This window comes from Stegostoma tigrinum, chromosome 35 (assembly GCF_030684315.1).
Source record: "Stegostoma tigrinum isolate sSteTig4 chromosome 35, sSteTig4.hap1, whole genome shotgun sequence".
Taxonomy (NCBI): domain Eukaryota; kingdom Metazoa; phylum Chordata; class Chondrichthyes; order Orectolobiformes; family Stegostomatidae; genus Stegostoma; species Stegostoma tigrinum.
The window spans coordinates 17,384,500-17,406,587 of NC_081388.1; the positions used below are offsets into that span (position 1 = coordinate 17,384,500).

Below are 22,088 nucleotides of genomic sequence, written 5' to 3' on the forward strand. Positions count from 1 at the left end.
ATGAGAGGCATAGATAGAGTTGATAGCCAGAGACTATTTCCCAGGGCAGAAATGGCTAGCACGAGGGGTCATAGTTTTAAGCTGGTTGGTGGAAAGTATAGAGGGGATGTCAGAGGCGGGTTCTTTACACAGAGAGTTGTGAGAGCATTGAATGCATTGCCAGCAGCAGTTGTGGAGGCAAGGTCATTGGGGTCATTTAAGAGACTGCTGGACATGCATATGGTCACAGAAATTTGAGGGTGCATACATGAGGATCAATGGTCGGCACAACATTGTGGGCTGAAGGGCCTGTTCTGTGCTGTACTGTTCTATGTTCTAATTGGGAAAAAATGTAGCAACTATATTTTAGGGATTGATTTGTAGATTCCCTTCTTGCATTCCTAATCGCAGCATATAATGTGTCATGGGGAATGGTTATTGGACTAGTAATTCAGAGACTGGGTTCAAATCTTATCACAGCAGTTGGAGAATTTAAATTCAGATAATTAAATAAATCTGCAATGAAATGCTAGCCTCAGTAATGATGACAAAATTACCAAATTGTCATAAAAACACCTCAGGTTCACTGTTGTCCTTTTAGAGAAGGAAATGTGCTATCTTTACTTGGTTTAGCATACAAATGATTGCTGAACCACAGAAGGTTGATTTTTACCTGTTCTCTGAAATGGCCTTGCATGCCATGACCTTTTTCAGGACATTTAGAGATGGGCTATAAATGCCAGCAGCATGCATACCCCCCTGTGAATGAATTTTAAAATATTTTGAATCTTTTGTGCAATTTAATACAACTATAAGTGTAAACTTTAACTGTGAAACTTTTTGTCTCGTTGCAAGGAATATCAATCAATTTGTTTCTGAACATAAATGAACTTCATGACATTGGAGGTTTTGTCACCGTGTTTCCCATTTTATTAGTAAATCTCAGTTCTGTAGAATTGCACAATGTCAGTAGTTACAGGGACAGATAACCTGGTTAATAAAAATATAGAACGAGCAGAGACAAAAAAGCGCGCTATCCGTTTATACAAGTACATCTGTTTACACACACTGCACAGGAACCAAATCCGCAGCAGATCTTTAACCTGCTGCAGAAAGGTAAACAGACTTTAAAACCAACATACACGAGACATTACGAGGCAGGAACAGTGCCTAAAATACAAAAGAGGCTGCAATAAATTGTATTTAATTCTTAATTAAATGTATTTGACTGGAACAGGAGTGAAGGAAAGTGTGGAGGACAGAGAAAGCAGTAGTTTGTGGCTAACCTATTGTGAGATAGGAGTACTGTGTGTTGGTAAGAATCTAGTCTGAAGCAAAAAGCATCAACACAATAACATTCTCTGACTCTTGACATGAGTTGCTGCAGTTTCCAATGTTGCAGGAGAATTGATGATTCATATGTATATTGCATGGAAAAAGGGTGGTCATGGTGCCAGGGTAAGAGTAGGGTCATTCATTCTTTGCCCCAGCACAGCAGAGGTCCAATTAACTTTAGTCAAAAGACCCATTTCTCCTTGGGCCTTGAGAAGTTAGGACTGCTCTGTTTGAACATTGTCAGTAAAGCCAGAGCCATCACCTTATCAACACTCATGCAGTGCAGGAGAAAGAAAATGATGATTAATTTATTGTGTCTAGCCAGAAGTGGATAAGTTTTCAACCCATCTTTTGTTTCTATATTCCCTTTCCTAGTCAGGAATTCCATATGATACAAGAAAGAACTTTGTAAGCTTACCTGCAATAAACTGATTCAGCCAAAGCTTTCACACATCATGATCAAATCACCTGTGCTTTTGCATTTGTTTCGAAACAAGCTGTTACTAAAACGTGGATTTGACTTTATTTCTGGTTTTGCTTATTTATTGTTTATGTTCCAAAAAGAAAAATTATATCATTATCAGAAAACTAAGCAATTTTGAAACCACCTGATAGTGGCATGTTCAGAGGATAAGCAACCTGCAGAGAAGGAACAAACGGAAATCTTGAACATGGTCAGTTCACCTCTTTGCTAGGACAAGCATCTACTGTTTATCAGCCTATTTCTGTTCAGTGTTATAAATCTTGTTGATGTAGTATTGGCGCATAAAGGGAATTTGAATTTTATAAGTTTTTGTGCTCTCTTGTTATGCAGAAAGTTGCTGATTAGATTACCACATCAATCAAATCTCTGGCAGGATTGGCAAAACAGAAAGATATGTTTCTTTAATTGTTAGGTGGAGAAATGAAGCAGTCTGTCTGCTGACGTTTTCCATGTTATTGTTGACAGAATTCATAGAAAATGCCAAGCCAAATTATTCACCTTTTGGTAAGCATGAACTTATTGTAGGATTAATGAAAAATAAATTGAAATGTAATGGTACAGCAAAAGCTAAGAATTATAGTTTACAATCAGTGGAGGAAAAATAGTGGACTTTTTAACAAATAGTTTTAGAAACATTTAGCATTCATTTGATCCTGTCCATCAAATGAAGATGATGAAATTTTTTTTAAAAAATTAAGGTAGAGGATCCAAAAACTGATCCAGTACATACAGGATCAGTATCATCATCAAGAATTTCATTTACACAGATTCTATGAAGTGATACCGCTTGGAAGACAGATGTCCTGCTTAAATATTTAACCCTTAACTCATGAGTCGCCCAACTGCAGTTATCACTTGAGGCACCAAAGGAAACACTTTGTATGCCAATTCATACAAACTGGTATGTCAGCAATAATGCACCATTTGTCACTGACCCATCTGCAATAATGAAACATTCTCTTGCAATCGCTGAGCCAAGTACAGATATTTAGCAGTAAGATAGCCATTGGCTAAGTTGATTGGTTTGGCAGAATTGGTTACAGTAGCCCTGTGCTAAAACTCAGTCTGGGGGGACTGGTGGAAATCAACTCAGATTCCATTCTTGATTTTTGCCGGACTGATTTCAGCTTCCTTTCCTACTGTACCCAGATCTCAGTCAAGCTGAGTGCCAATACTCATGGTTAAAGTTTACACATGAACAAATGGTCTCTTGAATGAGTGTGACTGGTAGATGGCATACTGTAATCTAGCATACTTTGCTGCGTTCAGGAGGACTGAATCAAATATTGACCTTTTTTATTAATAAACAGCTGATCAATGATGCCATACTCACCCATTATGTGAAATCTCTTCGTACAGCTTAATATTATTCTAGTCAGGATAACGTATCTGTGTCCTTATGACTTTGTTATGCAATGTATGACATTATATCACCAATTTTTGTTTGATCAAATTTGCTATAATGACATTTTAACATACACATTCTGAAAATGATCTCCAAATTACATTTTAATATGGCTACCAGTACTCCATAGTTATTGCATCCTTTTAATTCTATTATAATTTCTATTAGAAATTTACAGAAGAATCTCAGATCGTTTCAGAAGCAAGAAAGTCTAAATGTAAAATCCAACAAGTAAACTATATCTTCATGAATGCTTATATGTTCTTTAAATACAAGGTGCAACTTATAGACTATTATTAGACTATAACCCACATACTGCTTCTTCCCCCCACAAACACACACACATACCACCACTTAGCCTATTTCTGTTGGTTGTGGCTCAAGCAAATGGTGGTCTACAACTCAAATTTTACAGCAATTGTTAAAAGTGCTAGATATAAATTCTCCTCTTTCCTAATAGTAGGAGTTAGGATCAGAGCAAACAAATTCCACACAACTGCAGAATTGTAGCATCTAAAAATTTGTGGCAAGAGCTTGGGTGGCTTTGAAAATTGTCCCAAATTTCCTTCCCTTATCACAAGCATTAGATGTTTGACACAAATCATGATTAAAGGGAATGGAGATGACAGTGCTACGAGGAGCTTTGACTGAAGTGATTGCATACTGTTGGGGTAGTTCTCTATTTCAATGTCATATATTTTGTATTTTATTCTGTTTTCTATGGCAAAATTATTTCAGAGGAGGTGTGATCCAGAGTTTCAAAATGAAGCGAGGAATGGCTGTGAGCAGGTTATTTTAACTTGACACTGCAAACAGGAACTAGAGAACAGGACTACACTGTTACCATGCCCTAACCTAGCCACTGTCTGATATTTCTTCCCAAACTCAGAAAAGTAGAATGACAACTATTTGGAATAGAAACTGCTGTTAAGTTTCTTGGACAACTTCTTAGTTGGTTCTCACAGGATTAAATGTTTACATTAATTTAGATGTTCAATTACCCTCCCAAAATAATGTTTGCAGAGACATTTCAATCCATGGAAGAGGTCAGAGTCAGTTGTAAGATTGGGGTAACATCCTGGTGTTGTCCTTCACAAATTAGTGACAGCATTCAAATGTTTGATCTATTTGCTAGTTTTATCTGCACAGTTATTTGTCTTGAATGAAGTAATGTGTCTTGTGAAGAAATCTGCACAAGTTCTGTGCAGGGGAATGACTCGGTGGATTAAAAGGAGAACCCTAGAATTTTGTTAGGGATGGAGAGGCCCGTTAGGTATGTCCAATTTCCTGATGGACTGACATTACTGTTTAACTGTTACTAAAAGTTCATTCTTTAAAGGGTCCATCCATCTTTCTCATTTTTTGTGTTCGTTATTTTTTTTTGACTGATGATCAATATGTAGTTAGATGGAGGTAATTTAAAATTGATGGATGAAACATATCTGACTTCCTCTTCAGAGGAGCCTAATGGAAGCCGAGATACCACATTCGGACACCAGATATTTTAGTTTAATGACCCAAAATGGTAATGGTATCAATTTTTCACTCCTGAAATTAGCAGCTTGATAGTAATGCTAAAACATTGACTTGGGCTGTAAACTTAATCCTGAATCAGCTAGATTGTGAGAAGGAAAACTGACCAATAAAATGTGGTGAGGACATAGGACGAAGAATAGGATTTTTTTTTCCTTTCTCTGAACTCTCATTCATGGTGCTAACGTCGAGTTTGGACTTATATCAGGATGGAATTTGATGACTTTTGTTGAGATGTAGATGGGTTGCATGCTAGAACAGAGAATAGTTGAGGACTGGGATGATGAGTATTAACTCTGGAATATTTTTCAGTGTGAATACAGCAAGGTGTAGATTTTAACAAGAGCAGCAACTATGCAAAACAAAAGAGAAACAGCAACCGTAGTTTTAACTAATCAGTTGTTGGGAACCCACTTCCACTGCCGTCAATGTCTTCCATGAAAAGTGAGCGCTTGCGGATGGAGAGCCTCAGCTTGTTCAGAGTGCTGCGCTTCTGTTTGCATGGGAGCGCTCCATTAATACCAGCCTTGGTGCTATCCTCTTGCATAAGGATTTTAATCACCTCCTTGTCATTCTCGTCCATGTTCAAGCAGTTACAGGATCTGACCTTGAAAGAACTTCCAGACGTACTCTCACACAGATCTTTTCCATTCTTGTACATCTTGGAAGAAAATACAATGAAGACAGCCATTAATCCATGTGTCAGCTAATTTCAGGATATTCACTAGAGAGCATTTTTTTTATTGCTGGTGTGTACTGTTGTCACCATTTACGAATACTATTATCAGCAGAGATAGTAGCAACATCTAACTAAATTGGTTTTCTGTGCGACACTTTGTTACTCATCATGGAATATGTACATTTCATATAAAAGAATAGCAATGATCACTTAATGAAGGTCTGAGGTATACCTTCAGTGTTCTGACCAGGCAGGAATGATGGTGGTACCCTAATAATGCAGTCCACCTAAAACCCTTTGCATTTCTTAAGTCTTTTTGCCTCTTGATGATCTAGTAAGCTCCTGTTGCATTCCCAAAAATCCAAAGCAGTACCTTTCGTTTATAATCAGTATCTCTTACCACAATGTAAATATAGAATGGAATTAGGAAAGTTCCACAAATAAGATGTAGAACAAAAAACTACAAGTCAGTCAATTCCTTACCTTATAAAACTTAAATAAGACGTAAATGGTAGAGAACCTAATGGATCCAACCTGACAACGTGATCCAGAAACTTCAATATAAACTAGTGTGCTGGACACCTTTCACTTTCACTCTGTGAGTTAGAGACCTGCATTTTGCAATATATCGTAATTGTAGACGGAAATCTATATGTTTGTGCAATTTTGTTATTAATGTATACTTTATTTTAATGATTGTCTATTATGATTACTTCCATGTGTATCATCATCACAATTTGGCACATGCCACCATGGCTTTCTTTCAGTAAAACAATTGTCTAGCTTTAGTTAAATGCTGAGCAGCATGGATGGATATTAACAGTGCTTAACACTTGGAATATTGTGTCCCGTTCTGGTCGCCCTATTATAGGAAAGATGTGGAGGCTTTGGAGAGGGTGCAAAGGAGGTTTACCAGGATGCTGCCTGGACTGGAGGGCTTGTCTTACGAGGAGAGGTTGACTGAGCTCGGACTTTTCACTCTGGAGAGATGGAGGAAGAGAGGTGACCCGATCGAGGTGTACAAGGTAATGAGAGGCATGGATAGAGTCAATAGCCAGAGACTTTCCCCAGGGCAGGATTGACTGCCACGAGGGGTTATAGTTTTAAGGTGATGGGAGGAAGGTATAGAGGAAACGTCAGAGGGAGGTTCTTCACCCAGAGAGTTGTAAGTGCATGGAAGAGTTTGCCAGCGGTAGTCGTGGAAGCCGAGTCATTAGTGACATTTAAGCGACTGCTGGACATGCACATGGACAGCAGTGAATTGAGGGGAATGTAGGTTAGGTTATTTTATTTTTGGATTAGGATTATTCCACGGCACAACATCGTGGGCCGAAGGGCCTGTACTGTGTTGTACTTTTCTATATTCTATGGTTGCAAAGACCACTGCATTCCCTCCTGATACAAGCCCAGCATTAACCAAAGCAGCATGGACAAGAGTACAGGGAAGGAAAAGAATCAGTTCCTAAGCAGCATGCTGATCCTCGTTGGAGAATGCATTTTTGGATATGTTGAGGACCAGATCTGGCACATTTGATTGATCAAAGAGCCTGCTATTTAGGCTCAAAGGGTTTATTTGGTGATTAGAGGGCAGCTGCTACCTGCTGTGATATACCCCAACATAAGTCACTGCTCTTGGGTGGAGAAAAAGAAGAGAGCTTGTGGGGAAGATAAACAATTTGGTAACAGAAATCTTTATGACAGGCAAATTCTAACTAAGACATCCTGTCCTACACATCAGAACTGGGGGTGTTCATCTGTCTTGACAACTCTTCAAAACTAGCAGAAATATTCTGGTAAATTTCCAGCTGGCTGCAGAATTCTCCCTGGGGCCCAGCATCCTCTGAAAGACAAAAGCTTATCAATGCGACGTAATTCATAGACATCTGTGACTATCTGTCACACATGTCATCATCTTTCAGCAAAATAGTCACACAATTATCATTCAGCTGGAACTAGGTTTGCAATGAATTTCAAGTGCTGTGAAGAAACTGCATGCTCTGCATAGTGGCATTGGTTCTTAAATATAATTACAAGCATTGAAGCAGTGAAGCTCCATATTAAATTGTGAATGCTATGCTAATAATCTAGATTGAGTTATGTCCAACATAATATCTGAAGAACTAAAACAGAAATTGCTGGAGAAGTTTGGCAGGTCTAGCAGCATCTGTGAAAGGAAAACAGTTAATGCTTTAAGTCCAGCGGCTTCTTCAAGAAGGGTGTGTTTTTGTTTGTTTCTGATTGCCAACTTTGTTCTATTTATATTGTTTTATCATATCTGAAGAAATGCATGAACAAGCCTGAAACTGCTCTTCAGTGACTGATCAGTTGTCAGCTGTGCCTCAGTGCTAGCAGCCACACTAGGTCAGAATCAAAGGTCATGTGCTCAAAATGTGAGAACAAAATTTGGGTCCAGCATTGTGTTGAGGGAGTGCTGTACTGTTAGAGACAGTGTTAATGTACTGACCGATCTGCCCTCTCAAGTGGGTGCAGCAGACCATTATAGACACTGTTTCAAATTTGAGGAACATGGTGTCCTGCCCACCACTTTTCCTTCAAGCAACATCACGAAAGCAGGTTATGTTGTCATTAGTTCATTGCTGTTTTTGGGACCTTCTTACATACAAATAAGTTGCTGTGTGACAACACTTCATATACCTTGAAGATTTTTGGGTTGACCTGTGGTCATGTGTGATGCTACGCAAATGCAAGCATTTCCTTCTGATCACATGAGAAGTTGAGTTTAAGACTTGGAATATTTCCTACTTTTGAAATCCTTCCATGGCATTGTGCTACTCTATCTGCATGACCTCTAGGCTCGCATCCCTTTGCAATATCTGCAGTCCCTCCAATTTGAGTTTCTTGAATACTTCCCAAATTCTAACTAATGTAATTGATAGCCATGTCTTCAGCTGTGTTAGTCCTAAGCTCTGGAATTCCTTCCTCAAACTGCTCTGCTATCTGACCTCCTTTAAAGTGCTGCTTCTCAAAATGTACCTTTATAAGTAGGCTTTAGAGCATCTCCCTTAATATATTCTTAGGAGGCACATCATCAGATGTGGCATGACAACACTTCTGTAAAGTGCTTTGGGGCATTTTACCACATGGCATGGGTTATATAAATGAAATTTGTACTTTTGGGATCTGTCAGGAACTTGGGATTTATTAGCTGATCTCTGTAGCAACAATGGTGTCACAGTTGGTGTTTCTGTTCCTTTATTGGAGAGGAACTACAACCATGGGTCAAATTTCTAATCGTTATCCATGAGATTTCGATAAAAATGCATGTGTATGGATAGCACTGTTCAAGGTCACAGAGGCATAGTGAACACTTAGGTGAGTTATTGGGGGATGCAGGGCTCTAAGAAAACAGTCCTCAATAAGGCACAGAGAGAAAATATATGACCACAAAATTTTAAGTTGCAATACAATTACTTCATCATCAGTGTGTTGAGCATCTGATACTTGCTTTTAGTACAAAGCTGGATAAATATGAGCAACAAAAAAAATAGCAAGTTAGATAGGGCTAGATGAAGAGGGATGGAAGGAGGCTCATAAACACCAGCATGAATTTGTTGAGTTGAGTGTCCTGTGTTGCACACAAATCAAAATTCATTGCTTTGATGCTCATTGTAACTTATTCTTTCTTAGGACCTCAAACCTCCAATTAATTTTTGTAGCTTCTTCTTACAGACTTTTAGTCTTTAAAATGCAAGCTTAATGTCATCCAGTCACAGCTTGGCTGATCTTCTTTACTCAACAACTTTTATATTTACCTTACATAAAACAATAATTTAAAAGCTACACCTGACCCCTTTACCCAATCTGCCTCTATCTGGAATCCAATGTTTTAACATTCTTAATGGGTTGATTCTCATCCAATCTTCCCTTCTGCTCTCCTTGAATAAGGAAGTTTTAATGTTTGACATAGACTTAGGAATGTATAGTGCTGGATTAGATGCCTAGCATTGAATAAGGGAAGACCAAAGATTGAAAATAGCTCACACTATTTTCTGTGATACTCTCAACCACTTTCTGAATCTCCTTAAAATGGTACCTGGGTCATAGAACATAGAACAGTAGAGCACAGTACAGGCCCTTTGGCCCACAATGTTATGCTGAACTTTTACCCTAAACCTAAGGTCTATCCAACCTCAACCCCTACCTTATACTATCATCCATTTGCCTATATAGTAGCCGCTCAAATGCACCAATGAGGCCGACTCCACTATCCTCTCTGGCAATGCATTCCACACCCTTACCACCTTCTAAGTAAAGAACTCCCCTATATCTACCTCCACTCACTTTAAAACTATGGCCTCTCGTAATAGCTACCTTCACCCTAGGAAAAAGCCTCTGGCTGTCCACGCTATCTATAACTCTGATCATTTTGTACACCTCTATCAAGTCATCTGGTTTGAAATCCATTCATTCACATGCAGCTAATGAATAGCCCAGAAGTTTAAATTACATTAACCCTGTATATTCTCGATTTTAAGCAGGTAGTAACAGGACCAGGAACTTGTATTTCTGCATTTTTGTTTCCATTTCAGCAATCAGCAGAACTCCTTTGGACTGGTTTACTGTTTCCAATCTCATTTTATTCCAAGACAGTGATCATCATATGCCTTTTTATCTTCTCAAAGTTGATCTTTGCAGCTTAACACTGTCAATTCTTAGCAGTTACTCAGGGGTGTTGATAATTTGGAGAAAGCTTACTTATCCTTTCTTGTTGATTTGTTGGATTTTTCAGAGTCCTCACAGCAAGCTCTTTGTTTCTCTTTGTCTCAGCCCTTTGGCTGCAAACCAAATGTTAGGAAGAAACAGCACGCATCTTTAATGTTCCAATCAATGAACTGTTGGTGAAACGTAGTCACCATTGTCATACAATGAAATACAGAAATCAATGTGTGCGCAAACCATGATGGATATACGTGACTAATTTTTCTGATCACAGTAGTGGTGATCAAGAGAGAATTAGTTACCAGGACACCAGCAGGACTTCCTTCATCTTTCTGTGGAACCTTTTATGTCCTACAAGCAGGTGAACAGTGTAATGGCTTAACATGTTGCCCATTTGACAGCATTGCGCACCTTTCTCAGCATTGTGATAATTTCTCACCCTGGATAAATGTGCTAAAAGTCCAGGAATGGAGCTCGATCCCAAGTCTTTTCACCTCAAATGTAGAGAATGCAACCAAACGGACCAAATAAATGTAAGAGGTAAGAGAAGTGTTTTCAATTTAACAAACATATTTTTGTAGATATAATTCAAGTACATTTTCTACATTGGTCACAATGTGGGACAATATTTGCTTGTGGATTTTTGCATGTGGTTCTGATCATCACAATACAAGATTGCAGTGAGAGAAGATTTACTAAGATATTGCCAGGAAAACTTTAGCTTTGAAGAAAGGTTAGATAGGCCTGAAGGGTCACTGGACCCAAAACATCAAATCTGTTTTCTCTCCACAGATGCTGCCAGATCTGCTGAGTTTTTCTAGTATTTTGTTTCTGATTCCAGCTGCCAAAGTTCTTTTGGGTTTTTTTTTAGAAGATAGGCCTATGTTGTGACCTATGAAATGAAGAAACCGAAAGGGACATTTATTTGAAGTATGTAAGATTTTAAAGGCAGAGAAAGAGTTGGTGGGAACGATTGGTTTCTGTTAGAAGAAGGGTCCATAACCAGAGCACAGATTAAAAATAATTGACTAATTGGAGGAATGCTGAAAAATCTTTTGGCCCAAAGGGGGTTTGAAATATGCCCAGAACAGTGCTAAAAGCAGAAATCCTCATCACATTAAAAGAAAGTGTAGATTATGCCGCACAAGTCTACATGATAAGAGCTGGAGAGTAGAACTGTTCTGGATTGCAATTCTGTTAGCCAGCACAGGCATATTAGGACCAATGGCTCCCTCTAAGCTGTTTCTATCGGCTCTGTTGGCTATAGATTATCAAAACAACTTGAACCCAATAAGTGACAAAAGGTTCTGTTGCTCTCAGTACAGCTTTTGTATTGGGTACGCCTACTGTTTGGAAAACACTAGAATTGCCAAAAATGAGAACTAGCAGCAACAGATGAAGAGGTGCTACCTAGCAACCATGGAAATTCTTCAATAAATTAAAGTACTGTGAATGCTGATGATCTGAAACAAAACCAGAAATTGCTTGGAGAAAGTCAGTAGGTCTGGAAGCATCTTCAGTTCTGGAGAAGGGTCACTACACTCAAGACATTAACTCTGCTTTCTCTCCTCAAATGCTTGCTGAACTTCTCCAGCAATTTCTGTTTTTGTTTCATGGAAATACTTTGGCAGTTTATAAATAATGCAAAAGGTATTTCATGCTTGAGAAAATAGGATGTTTCTGTCTGATTACAGAATCAATGTGAATAACAGCACAAAATGAGAAGCTGATGCTGAAATACAATTGGAATCAATCAGATCATTTGCATGAAAAGTATGTTTTACTTGCCTCCTAAAGTATATTCCCTGCTTCAGCAGTCACATTTCCTGTTTCTAAAACTTCATTACTCTTGAGGTTTTGATGTTTATAATCTGATGAAGATTAAACTACTTGAGATACATTCTCCTTCTTCAAGAGCTACTTTGGGCTTTGCCATCTGTGAAACTCCCCATAAAATCAATTAAGATAATATCTTCCCTGGGTTATTCGGTGCGTTTAATGCAATGTCACTTCATGAATCATTGACATGGTGCAACAGTGGGGGTTGGGGTCTCATGTCTCTGTTGTCTCAGTCGAAAATGAGATCTGACAGAGCTTTGCAGACAATTTTAAACTAACACTTTACAGCTCAAAGGCATGTGAAAGATCAATGCAGACATTACATTTTTTCGAAAAAGACCTTTTATTTTCTCCCTGAGATCACACTGCAGCATGTATAAATCTCTGCCCTCCCCCCTCCACTCCCCCACTCACCATTCTCAAGTCCAGAATATGGGTGCATCTGCATCCTAAATGAATTGATAACATACTTCAGCACAGCTGGAAGCAACTGACTCAAATTTAGCCAGTCTATATTCTCTGAGGGGAAGGCTGGTGATTCTGCTCAAACCCTGCCAGCTTGGCTGTGGAAGAGGATTGCAGTCAGTGGCTGGAGTCATGTCACTGCTGAGCTACTATGGCAACAAAGCATTTTTCATCCTGGAAGGAAAATGAAAAACAGGATTTCCACCTCACTGTGCCTTCCAGAAACTCTTACACTACCTTCCGAATGTGCCAAATCACACTGAGGCTCATTCACTGCTTTGCAGGTCATTTTTTTTTCTGCACAGCAAAATCCCACAGCAATGCGGTGCATGATTTGTTGCATCTGCCTCCCTGTTGAGAGGGGAACATTGGAACAATTTGTCAGATGGAGCCAACTGCACTGATATTCTATCGAATTATTGGTGTAGGCCTGGAGTGGTCTCAACCTTCTGATGTTGCGGATCCAGCCATGAGGACAGAATAATATCATGTTACTTTTACCATCGTTTCAGTCTTCTCTGTGTTAGAGCTGCTGTAACATCTGTAATCTTGCCACTGTTCCTACCTTACTGAAAGGAATACAGTCCGAGGTGCAGGTGCCCCGAGTGCGATTTGAACTCTTCAAATCTGCATTCCAGTCCCGAACGCAGGTCTGATCATTCTCACATGCTTCGTACCTGTAGAGGGAAAATAGAACTGCTTCAGATCATCCATAATCAGCAGCAGCATGCCCATTAAGTGGTTAAAAAATGAACGAGTTTAACAGTATGTGTTGCACTGACTTAGACTGACTAAGATATCTAGTCCCATTTGCCAGCATTTGGCCCATCTCCCTCTAAACGCTTCCTATTCATATACCCATCCAGATGCCTTTTAAATGTTGTAATTGTATCGGCCTCCATCACTTCCTCTGGCAGCTCATTCTATACACACACCACCCTCTGCATGAAGCAGTTGCCCCTTAGGTCCCTTTTATACCTTTGCCCTCTCATCTTAAACCTATGCCCTCTAGTTTTAGACTCCCTCACCCCGGGGAAAAGACCTTGCCTATTTACTCCATCCATATCCCTCATGATATTATAAACCACTATAAGGTCACCCCTCAGCCTCTGATGCTCCAGGCAAAATAGCTCCAGCCTATTCAACCTCTCCCTATAGCTCAAACCCTCCAACCCTGACAACATCCTTGTAAATCTTTTCTGAACCCTTTCTAATTTCACAACATCCCTCCTATAGTAGGGAGACTAGAATTTCATGCAATACTCCAAAAGTGGCAAAACCAACGTACTGTATAACCTGACTGCCCAACTCCTATAGTCAATGCACTGACCAATAAAGGTAAGCATAGCAAACACCTTCTTCACAGTCCTATCTACCTGTAACTCCATTTTCAAGGAACTATGAATCTGAACTCCAAGGTCTCTTTATTCAGCAACTCTCCCCAGGGCCTTATCGTGAAGTGCATAAATCCTGCCCTGATTTGCCTTTCCAAAATGCAGTACCTCACATTTATCTAAATTAAACTCCATCTGCCACTCCTTCGTCCATTGGTCCATCTGATCACGATCCCATTGTACTCTGAGGTAATCTTCTTTGCTTCACTACGCCTCCAATTTTAGTGTCATCTGCAAACTTACTAACCGTATCTCCTATGTTCACATCCAAATCATTTATATAAATGACAAAAAGCAATGGACCCAGCACCAATTCTTGTGGCACACCGCTGGTCACAGGCCTCTAGTCTGAAAAGCAACCATTTCCCCACGACCTTCTGTCAAGCCAGTTCTCTATTCAAATGGCCAGTTCTCTTGTATTCCATGTCATCTAACCTTGCTAACCAATCTACCATGGGAAACCTTGTTGAACACCTTACTGAAATCCATATAGATCACATTAACTGCTCTGCCCTCATCAGTTCTCTTCTTACTTCTTCAAAAAAACTCAATCAAGTTAGTGAGATACAATTTCCAATGCACAAAACCATGTTGACTATCCCTAATCAGCCCTTGTCTTCGCAAATACATGTACATCCTGTATCTCAGGACTCCCTCCAACAACTTGCCCACCACTGATGTCAGGCTCACTAGTCTATAGTTCCCTGGCTTTTCCTTTCCACCTTTCTTAAATCATGGCACAATGTTAGCCAACTTCCAGTCTTCTGCCATCTCTCCTGTGGCTATCAATGATACAAACATCTCGGCAAGGGGCCCAGAAATCTCTTCTCTCACTTTCCACAGGGTTCTAGGGTACACCTGATCAGGTCCCGGGGATTTATCTACCTTTATGTTTTAATACGTCTAGCACCTCCTCCACTGTGATACGGACATTTTTCAAGACCAAAAGACATTTTTATTTCCCCACAATGTCTATCTTCCGTGTATTTCTCCATAGTAAACACTGATGCAAAATTTTCATTCAGTATCTCCCCTATCTCCTGTGGTTCCACATGTAGGTGGTCTTGCTGATCTTTAAGGGGCCCTATTTTCTCCCTAGTTACCCTTTTATTGTTAATGTATTTGTAGAAGCCCTTTGGATTCTCCTTAACTGTATTTGCCAAAGCTATCCCATGTCCTCTTTTTGCCTTCCTGATTTCCCTCTTAACTGTACTCCTACTGCCATTATACTCTTCTAGGGATTCTCTCGATCCCCACTGTCTATATCTGACATATGCTTCCTTCATTTTCTTGACCAAAACCTCAACTTCTCTAGTCATCCAGCATTACCTATACCTACCAGCTTTGCCCTTCACCCTAAAAGAGTCTCTGGAGTCTTGTTACCTCATTTTTGAAGGCTTCCCATTTTCCAGTTGTCCATTTACCTGTGAACATCTGCCCCATCAACATTTGAAAGTGTTTGCCTAATATCGTCAAAATTGGCCTTCGTCCAATTTAGAACTTTAATGTTTAGATTAGATCCAGTCTATTCTTTTCCATTACTATATTAAACCTCATACAATAATGGTCACCGGCCCCAAAGTGCAGCCCCACTGCCTCAGTTCCTAAGAGTAGCTCAAGTTTAGGACCTTCTCTAGTAGGTACAACCACATATTGAGTCGGAAAATTTTCTTGTGCACACAATTTCCTTTCCATCAAAGCCCTTAACATTATGGCAGTCCCAGTCTATGTTTGGAAGTTTAAAACCCCCACCATAACCACCCTATTATTCTTATGGATACCTGAGACCAAATGTGTTTCTCAATTTCCCACTGACTTATGGGGGTGGTGGGGGCGGGAGGAGATCTACAATACAATCCCAATAAGGTGCTCACCCATTACTTATTTCTCAGTTCCACCCAAATAACTTGCCTGGACATATTCCCCGGAATATCCTCCCTAAGTACAGCAGTAATGTTATCCCTAATCAAAATGTGACCTACCCTCCTCTGTTGCTCCCCTTTCTATCCTTCCTATACTGTCCATTCCCTGGAACACTAAGCTGCCAGAATTGTCCATCACTGAGCCACATCTCTATAATTGCTATGATATTCCAGTCCCTTGTTCCCAACCATGCCCTGAATTCTGCCTTACCTGTCGGGACTCTTGCATTGAAATAAATGCAGTTTAAGTTATCAGTCTTGCCTCATTCTGCAGTTTGTTCCTGCCTGCCCTGACCGTTTGACTTACTCTTTTCCCAACTGTACCAGTCTCAGACTGCTCTCTTTCCTCACCATCTCCTCAGGTCCCGCCACAACCACCACCCCCTTTGCTAGTTTCAATCCTCCTGAGCAGCTGTAGTAAATCTCTAATATATTAGTCCCCTTCCAATTTAGGTGCAATCCATCCTTCTTATACAGGTCACCTCTACCCCAGAAGAGTTTCTAGTGATCCAAAAATGTGAACCCTTCTCCCCTGCATTAGCTCCTCAGCCACGCATTCATCTGCTCTGTCCTCCTGTTCTTTCCCTCAATAGTTTGTGGCACCAGGAATAATCCAGGTATTACTACCCTCAAGGACCTCTTCTTTAAATTCCTGCCTAACTTGTTTTGGCATGTGACCCAGCAGTCCTGCTTTTACAATACTTTCATTAGGCAAGCATTTGTAAAGCTATTCAGTGGTGAAGGTTCTCTTGGCTCAAGGTTCCCCCTTTCCCATCATGTCTATAGATATGGAACTGCATGATTCCTTGTACTTCGCCCAAACTGCTGTTCTTGTGTTGACAAAATATTTGGCTGTGGGAAGCATCACAGGGAAGGCAGGTTCTTTCATCTGCCATGGATGAGTGGCACCACAAATGCCAAGATAAATGGTAAAAGTACCAGAGACAACGGCTGGTGGGGGAGCATTCCATTGCCTGAAAGGATAGTGGAAGCAGATTCAAGGGTAGATCATTACTTCAAAAAAATACAACCTTTCAGCCAAAAGAAAAGCAGGGCAGTGGCTAGTTGAAGAACCTTTTCAAAGAAATGACAGGCACAATGCCAACATCGCTCCTCTCTGCGCTGTGTCTATGATTGTGTAAAAAAGAAGTGTTTTCCACACACAACAGCAAATGGCACTGCAAGCCAAGCAGGATCATCATACTTGGCTGACTATTCCCTTCTCCTGCAAGACCAGATAATGCCTCCACAACCCACTAGCCCTCAATTGAGATCAGTGACTAAAGCATACAGGATTTATATTCATTTTGACTCAGTCTCACATCAGCCACTTCATTCACTCAGTCGGCAGTGTATAACAAGAGTGACAGCAAGTGGGATGGGCAGGAGCAGCTTCTTCTGTGAACTAGCTCTTGTCTGACTTTTATAGCTACCACTTGCTGATAAGTAACCCCAGGGACAAAGTTTTCCATCAGGTTATTACTTTCTGAAGATGTTTGAGAAAACAAGAAATTTGGTAGAATCCGCTGCAAAAAGTTGTCTCTTGGCATGGTTGTGAACTGAGATTGAAATTCTGCTGTATTTTCAGAACTGGGATAGACTCAGGAAATTAATTCTGTCTCATCACTCTTCTGATGTCTCACCAACTCTATCAAAGGAGTAGTGGAGTCTCATGACCAAGAAATATTCAATTTAGCCCCTGGTCTGGATAGGTTTAGTTGATCTCAATGGGCAGGCATTGGGACAGTAAACTAATCTTGATTTAAGAAAACAAAGAAACAAAGAAACCTACAGCACAAGAACAGGCCCTTCGGCCCTCCAAGCCTGCGCTGATCAAGATCCTCTGTCTAACCTGTCATCTATTTTCTAACAGTCTGTGTCCATTTGCTCCCTCCCCATCCATGTACCTGTCCAAATATATCTTAAAAGATGCTAACGTGTCTGCGACTACCACCTCCACTGGCAATGCGTTCCAGGCGCCCACCATCCTCTGTGTAAAGAACTTTCCACGCATATCTCCCTTAAACTTTCCACCTCTCACTTTGAACTCATGACCCCTAGTAATTGAGTCCCCCACTCTGGGAAAAAGCTTTTTGCTATCCAACCTGTCTATACCCCTCATGATTTTGTAGACCTCAATCAGGTCCCCCCTCAATCTTTGTCTTTCTAATGAAAATAATCCTAATCTACTCAACCTCTCTTCATAGCTAGCACCCTCCATACCAGGCAACATCCTGGTGAACCTCCTCTGCACCCTCTCCAAAGCATCCACATCCTTTTGGTAATGTGGCGACCAGAACTGTACACAGTACTCCAAAAGTGGCCGAACCAAAGTCCTATACAACTGCAACATGACCTGCCAACTCTTGTACTCAATACCCCGCCCAATGAAGGAAAGCATGCCATATGCCTTCTTGACCACCCTATTGACCTGCGTTGTCACTTTCAGGGAACAATGGACCTGAACACCCAGATCTCTCTGTTCATCAATTTTCTCTAGGACTTTTCCATTTACTGTATAGTTTGCCCTTGAATTTGATCTTCCAAAATGCATCACCTCGCATTTGTCCGGATTGAACTCCATCTGCCATCTATCTGCCCAACTCTCCTCTATCTACATTCTGCTGTAATTTCTGACAGTCCCCTTCACTATTAGCTACTCCACCAATCTTAGTGTCATCAGAAAACTTGCTGATCAGACCACCTACACCTTCCTCCAGATCATTTACATATACCACAAACAATAGGGGTGCCAGCACAGATCCCTGTGGAACACCACTGGTTACAGGTCTCCAATTTGAGAAACTCCCTTCTACTTCTACCTTCTGTCTCCTGTTGCCCAGCCAGTTTTTTATCCATCTAGCTAGCACACCCTGGACCCCATGTGACTTCACTTTCTCCATCAGCCTGCCATGGGGAACCTTATCAAATGCCTTACTGAAGTCCATGTTAATGACATCTACAGCCTTTCCATCAATCAACTTTCTCACGTCCTCAAAGAATTCTATTAAGTTGGTAAGACATGGCCTTCCCTGTACAAAACCATGTTGCCTATCACTGATAAGCCCATTTTCTTCCAAATGGGAATAGATCCTATCCCGCAGTATCTTCTCCAGTAGCATCCCTACCACTGACGTCAGGCTCACCGGTCGATAATTACCTGGATTATCCTTGCTGCCCTTTTTAAACAAGGGGACAACATTAGCAAGTCTCCAGTCCTCTGGGACCTCACCCGTGTCTAAGGACACTGCAAAGATATCTGTTAGGGCCCCGGCTATTTCCTCTCTAGCTTCCCTCAGTAACCTGGGATAGATCCTATCCGGACCTGGGGACTTGTCCAACTTAATGTCTTTTAGGATACCTAACACTTCTTCCTTATGTCAACTTGACCTAGACTAAGCAAACATCTATCCCTAACCTCAACATCCGTCATGTCCCTCTCCTTGGTGAATACTGATGCAAAGTACTCGTTAAGAATGTCACCCATTTTCTCTGACTCAGCGCATAACTTTCCTTCTTTGTCCTTAAGTGGGCCAATCCTTTCTCTAGTTACCCTCTTGCTCTTTATATATGAATAAAAGGCTTTGGGATTTTCCTTAACCATGTTTGCCAACAATATCTCATGTCCTCTCTTAGCCCTCTTAATCCCTTTTTTCAGATTCGCTCTACATTCCAGATATTCTTGCAAAGCTTCGTCTGTCTTCAGTAGCCTAGACCTCATGTATGCTTCCTTTTTTCTCTTGGTTAGTCTCACAATTTCACCTGTCATCCATGGCTCCCTAATCTTGCCTTTTCTATTCCTCATTTTCACAGGAACATGTCTCTCCTGCATGCTAATCAGCCTCTCCTTAAAAGCCTCCAACATATCAAATGTGGATTTACCTTCAAACAGTTTCTCCCAATGTACATTCCTCAGATCCTGCCGAATCTGGGTATAGTCGGCCTTCCCCCAGTTTAGTACTCTTCCTTTAGGACCACTCCTATCCTTGTCCATGAGTATTGTAAAACTTACGGAATTGTGGTCGCTATTTCCAAAGTAGTCCACTACTGTAATATCAACCACCTGGCCGGGTTCATTCCCCAGCACCAGGTCCAGTATGGCCCTTTCCCGAGTTGGACTACATACATACTACTCTAGAAAACCCTCCTGGACACACCTTACAAATTCTGCTCCATCTTGACCCCTAACACTGAGTGAATCCCGGTCAATGTTGGGAAAATTAAAATCTCCCGTCACCACCACCCTGTTTCTCCTACACCTTTCCATTAAGGATGGCAAAAATCAGAAAGTCATCCCGTTTATAATCATCATCACTGGTGTTGCTGCAAGTGTGCTCACTTGAAGTCTGGCTCAATGCTGACACTGTGAAGAATACTCCCCACTGTGGAATGACCTGCTGACATTTGATACTTAGGTCACTTGAGCAGAAGGGTGAACACTATTATGGAAGAAAGTGGAGATACTTTCTCAAATCTGCCTAACTGTAATCCTGTGATATAGGGTTGTAATTGGTTGGTAGGTAGTAAACAGAGAGTGAGGATAATGGGCTCATTCTCAGTCATGTGTATTCCTTATTTCTTCATCCCATCATTGCTTGTCATGCATTCTGTTTCCTAGGTCCCAGACTTTGAAATTCCTTCACCACACCTCATTACTATTTTTTCCTCCTTTGAGGCAGTATTTAAGAACTGTACGATTGTCCAACTCACCCCAATATACCTTTGGAATTATGTTGCAGTTCCTTCACCAATGTTGGTTCAATATCTTTGAACTTCCACCCTAGCAACATTGCTTGCTGTAACTACCCGACATGGACTGTAATAATTCAAGGCCATCACCACCTTCACAAGGGGAAATTAAAAATGAGCAGCAAATGACAGCCTTGACAACAACACTTGCATCCCATTAAAATAAAAAAATGTGATTTGTTTGACTATATTTCTCTGAAGCACCTCAAGATTTTTTGCTTTGCATTGATTCTTACCGATGTCAATAAAGGAAGATTTCATGCATCAGTCTAAGCTCAGGTACTTGAGTGAAAGGATTACCATGCTACTCGTGTGTCTGTGCTCAGTATACTCAGATATGACGTGTTCAGTCTTCACATAGCTGCAGGAGCATTACCATACTTACCATTGGTCACAAAAGCCCTGACAGAGAGGTACGTTCAGAAGGGAATTGGAATTTCTTGGGCTTGCCCAAATTGCAGCATCTGGGGAGCAGTGATAGAAACACAACAGCTGTTTGAAGAATTGCTCACACCTAGAGAGAAAAGAAATTTGTTAATATACTATGACGTTGCTTATCTTTATATCAATAAGACTTTGAGGCCTCAAATACCCAATTACTTTTCTTTCTCCTCATTTTGGTTCTGCTGGCAACAGCAATTTTCCATCGGCCTTTAAGCAGTCCGTGTGCAGCGATGCAATTACAGCAGGAGTCACTGAACAGTGAAAAGGAACTGAAATCCTGGCTGATTTCTTTCTTTCACAGCTCAGGGTACTGTGGTTATTTGAAGTGCTCTGTTCATCAATTTCTGATGTAACCAAGACCACTGAATAAAACTCAGGCAAGAGAGTCAAACTTGGAACCTTCTGGCTAGCTTTAGTTCGGAATATTCATTGGGCATGGCTCCTTACTTTCTTTATGTTAAGCAAGGAGTTACTTGCCAGGAGTTATTCTTTACTTAAAGGTAATTTGAGTGGTATCACAAATTCCAGTCACCCCACCTGGATGTTGGTAAGCTCATCTTCAGATGGTGCAGTGAGTCCCTTTATCCCCCCAGAAGCTGCATGAGATCTTGATTTAACTGTTTTGTCTGAAAGAAGGCATTTGTGACAGTACAACACTCTCTCCATATCACACTGGAATATCTTGTGTTGTAGCAATACCAGGTTGACACCTCAGTTGAGTGTATGCCTGGTGCTGCTCCTGGCATGCCTTCTGCATTCTTCATTGATGTAAGGTTGATCTCGTGGCTTGTTGGTAATTGCAGAGTGGGGTATATGCTGGGTCATTGTGGCCCAGTTTTGAGTTGCTAGGCCTGTTTGAAGTCTATCCCATTTAGCAAAATGATATTGTCGCACAACGCAATGGAGGGTATCCTCGATGAGAAAACAGGAGTTAGACTCTGCAATGAATTTGCGTGGTCAGTTCTATCGATACTGTCACAGAAAAATGCTTTTGCAACGGGTAAATTGTTTTTACCGTCTTGTTTCACCCACATCACTAACTGCTGACCTAATCTAGCAGCTGTGTCCTTTAGGACTTGACCACCCCCATCGGTAGTGGTGCTACTGCACTAGTCTTGATGATGGACATTAAAGTCCTGTTCTCTTGCCATCCACAGTGGCAAGTTCTCTTTGACATGGA

At 40.8% G+C, this 22,088-nt stretch overlaps 1 protein-coding gene across 2 annotated transcripts in view; it reads right to left on the reverse strand.

Moving 5' to 3' along the window:
• Window positions 1-886: 886 nt before the first annotated feature.
• Window positions 887-22,088, reverse strand: part of rtbdn (retbindin) — a 59,253-nt gene continuing 38,051 nt past the window's right edge. For both annotated transcript variants that reach the window (XM_059640053.1, XM_059640054.1), the window contains exons 4-6: window positions 20,850-20,978; window positions 12,965-13,076; window positions 887-5,397 (exon numbers count right to left, since the gene is read on the reverse strand). In XM_059640053.1, coding sequence (XP_059496036.1) covers window positions 5,128-5,397; window positions 12,965-13,076; window positions 20,850-20,978 — 511 coding nt within the window. In that variant the 3' untranslated portion in view covers window positions 887-5,127. The remainder of the gene's footprint in view (window positions 5,398-12,964; window positions 13,077-20,849; window positions 20,979-22,088) is intronic.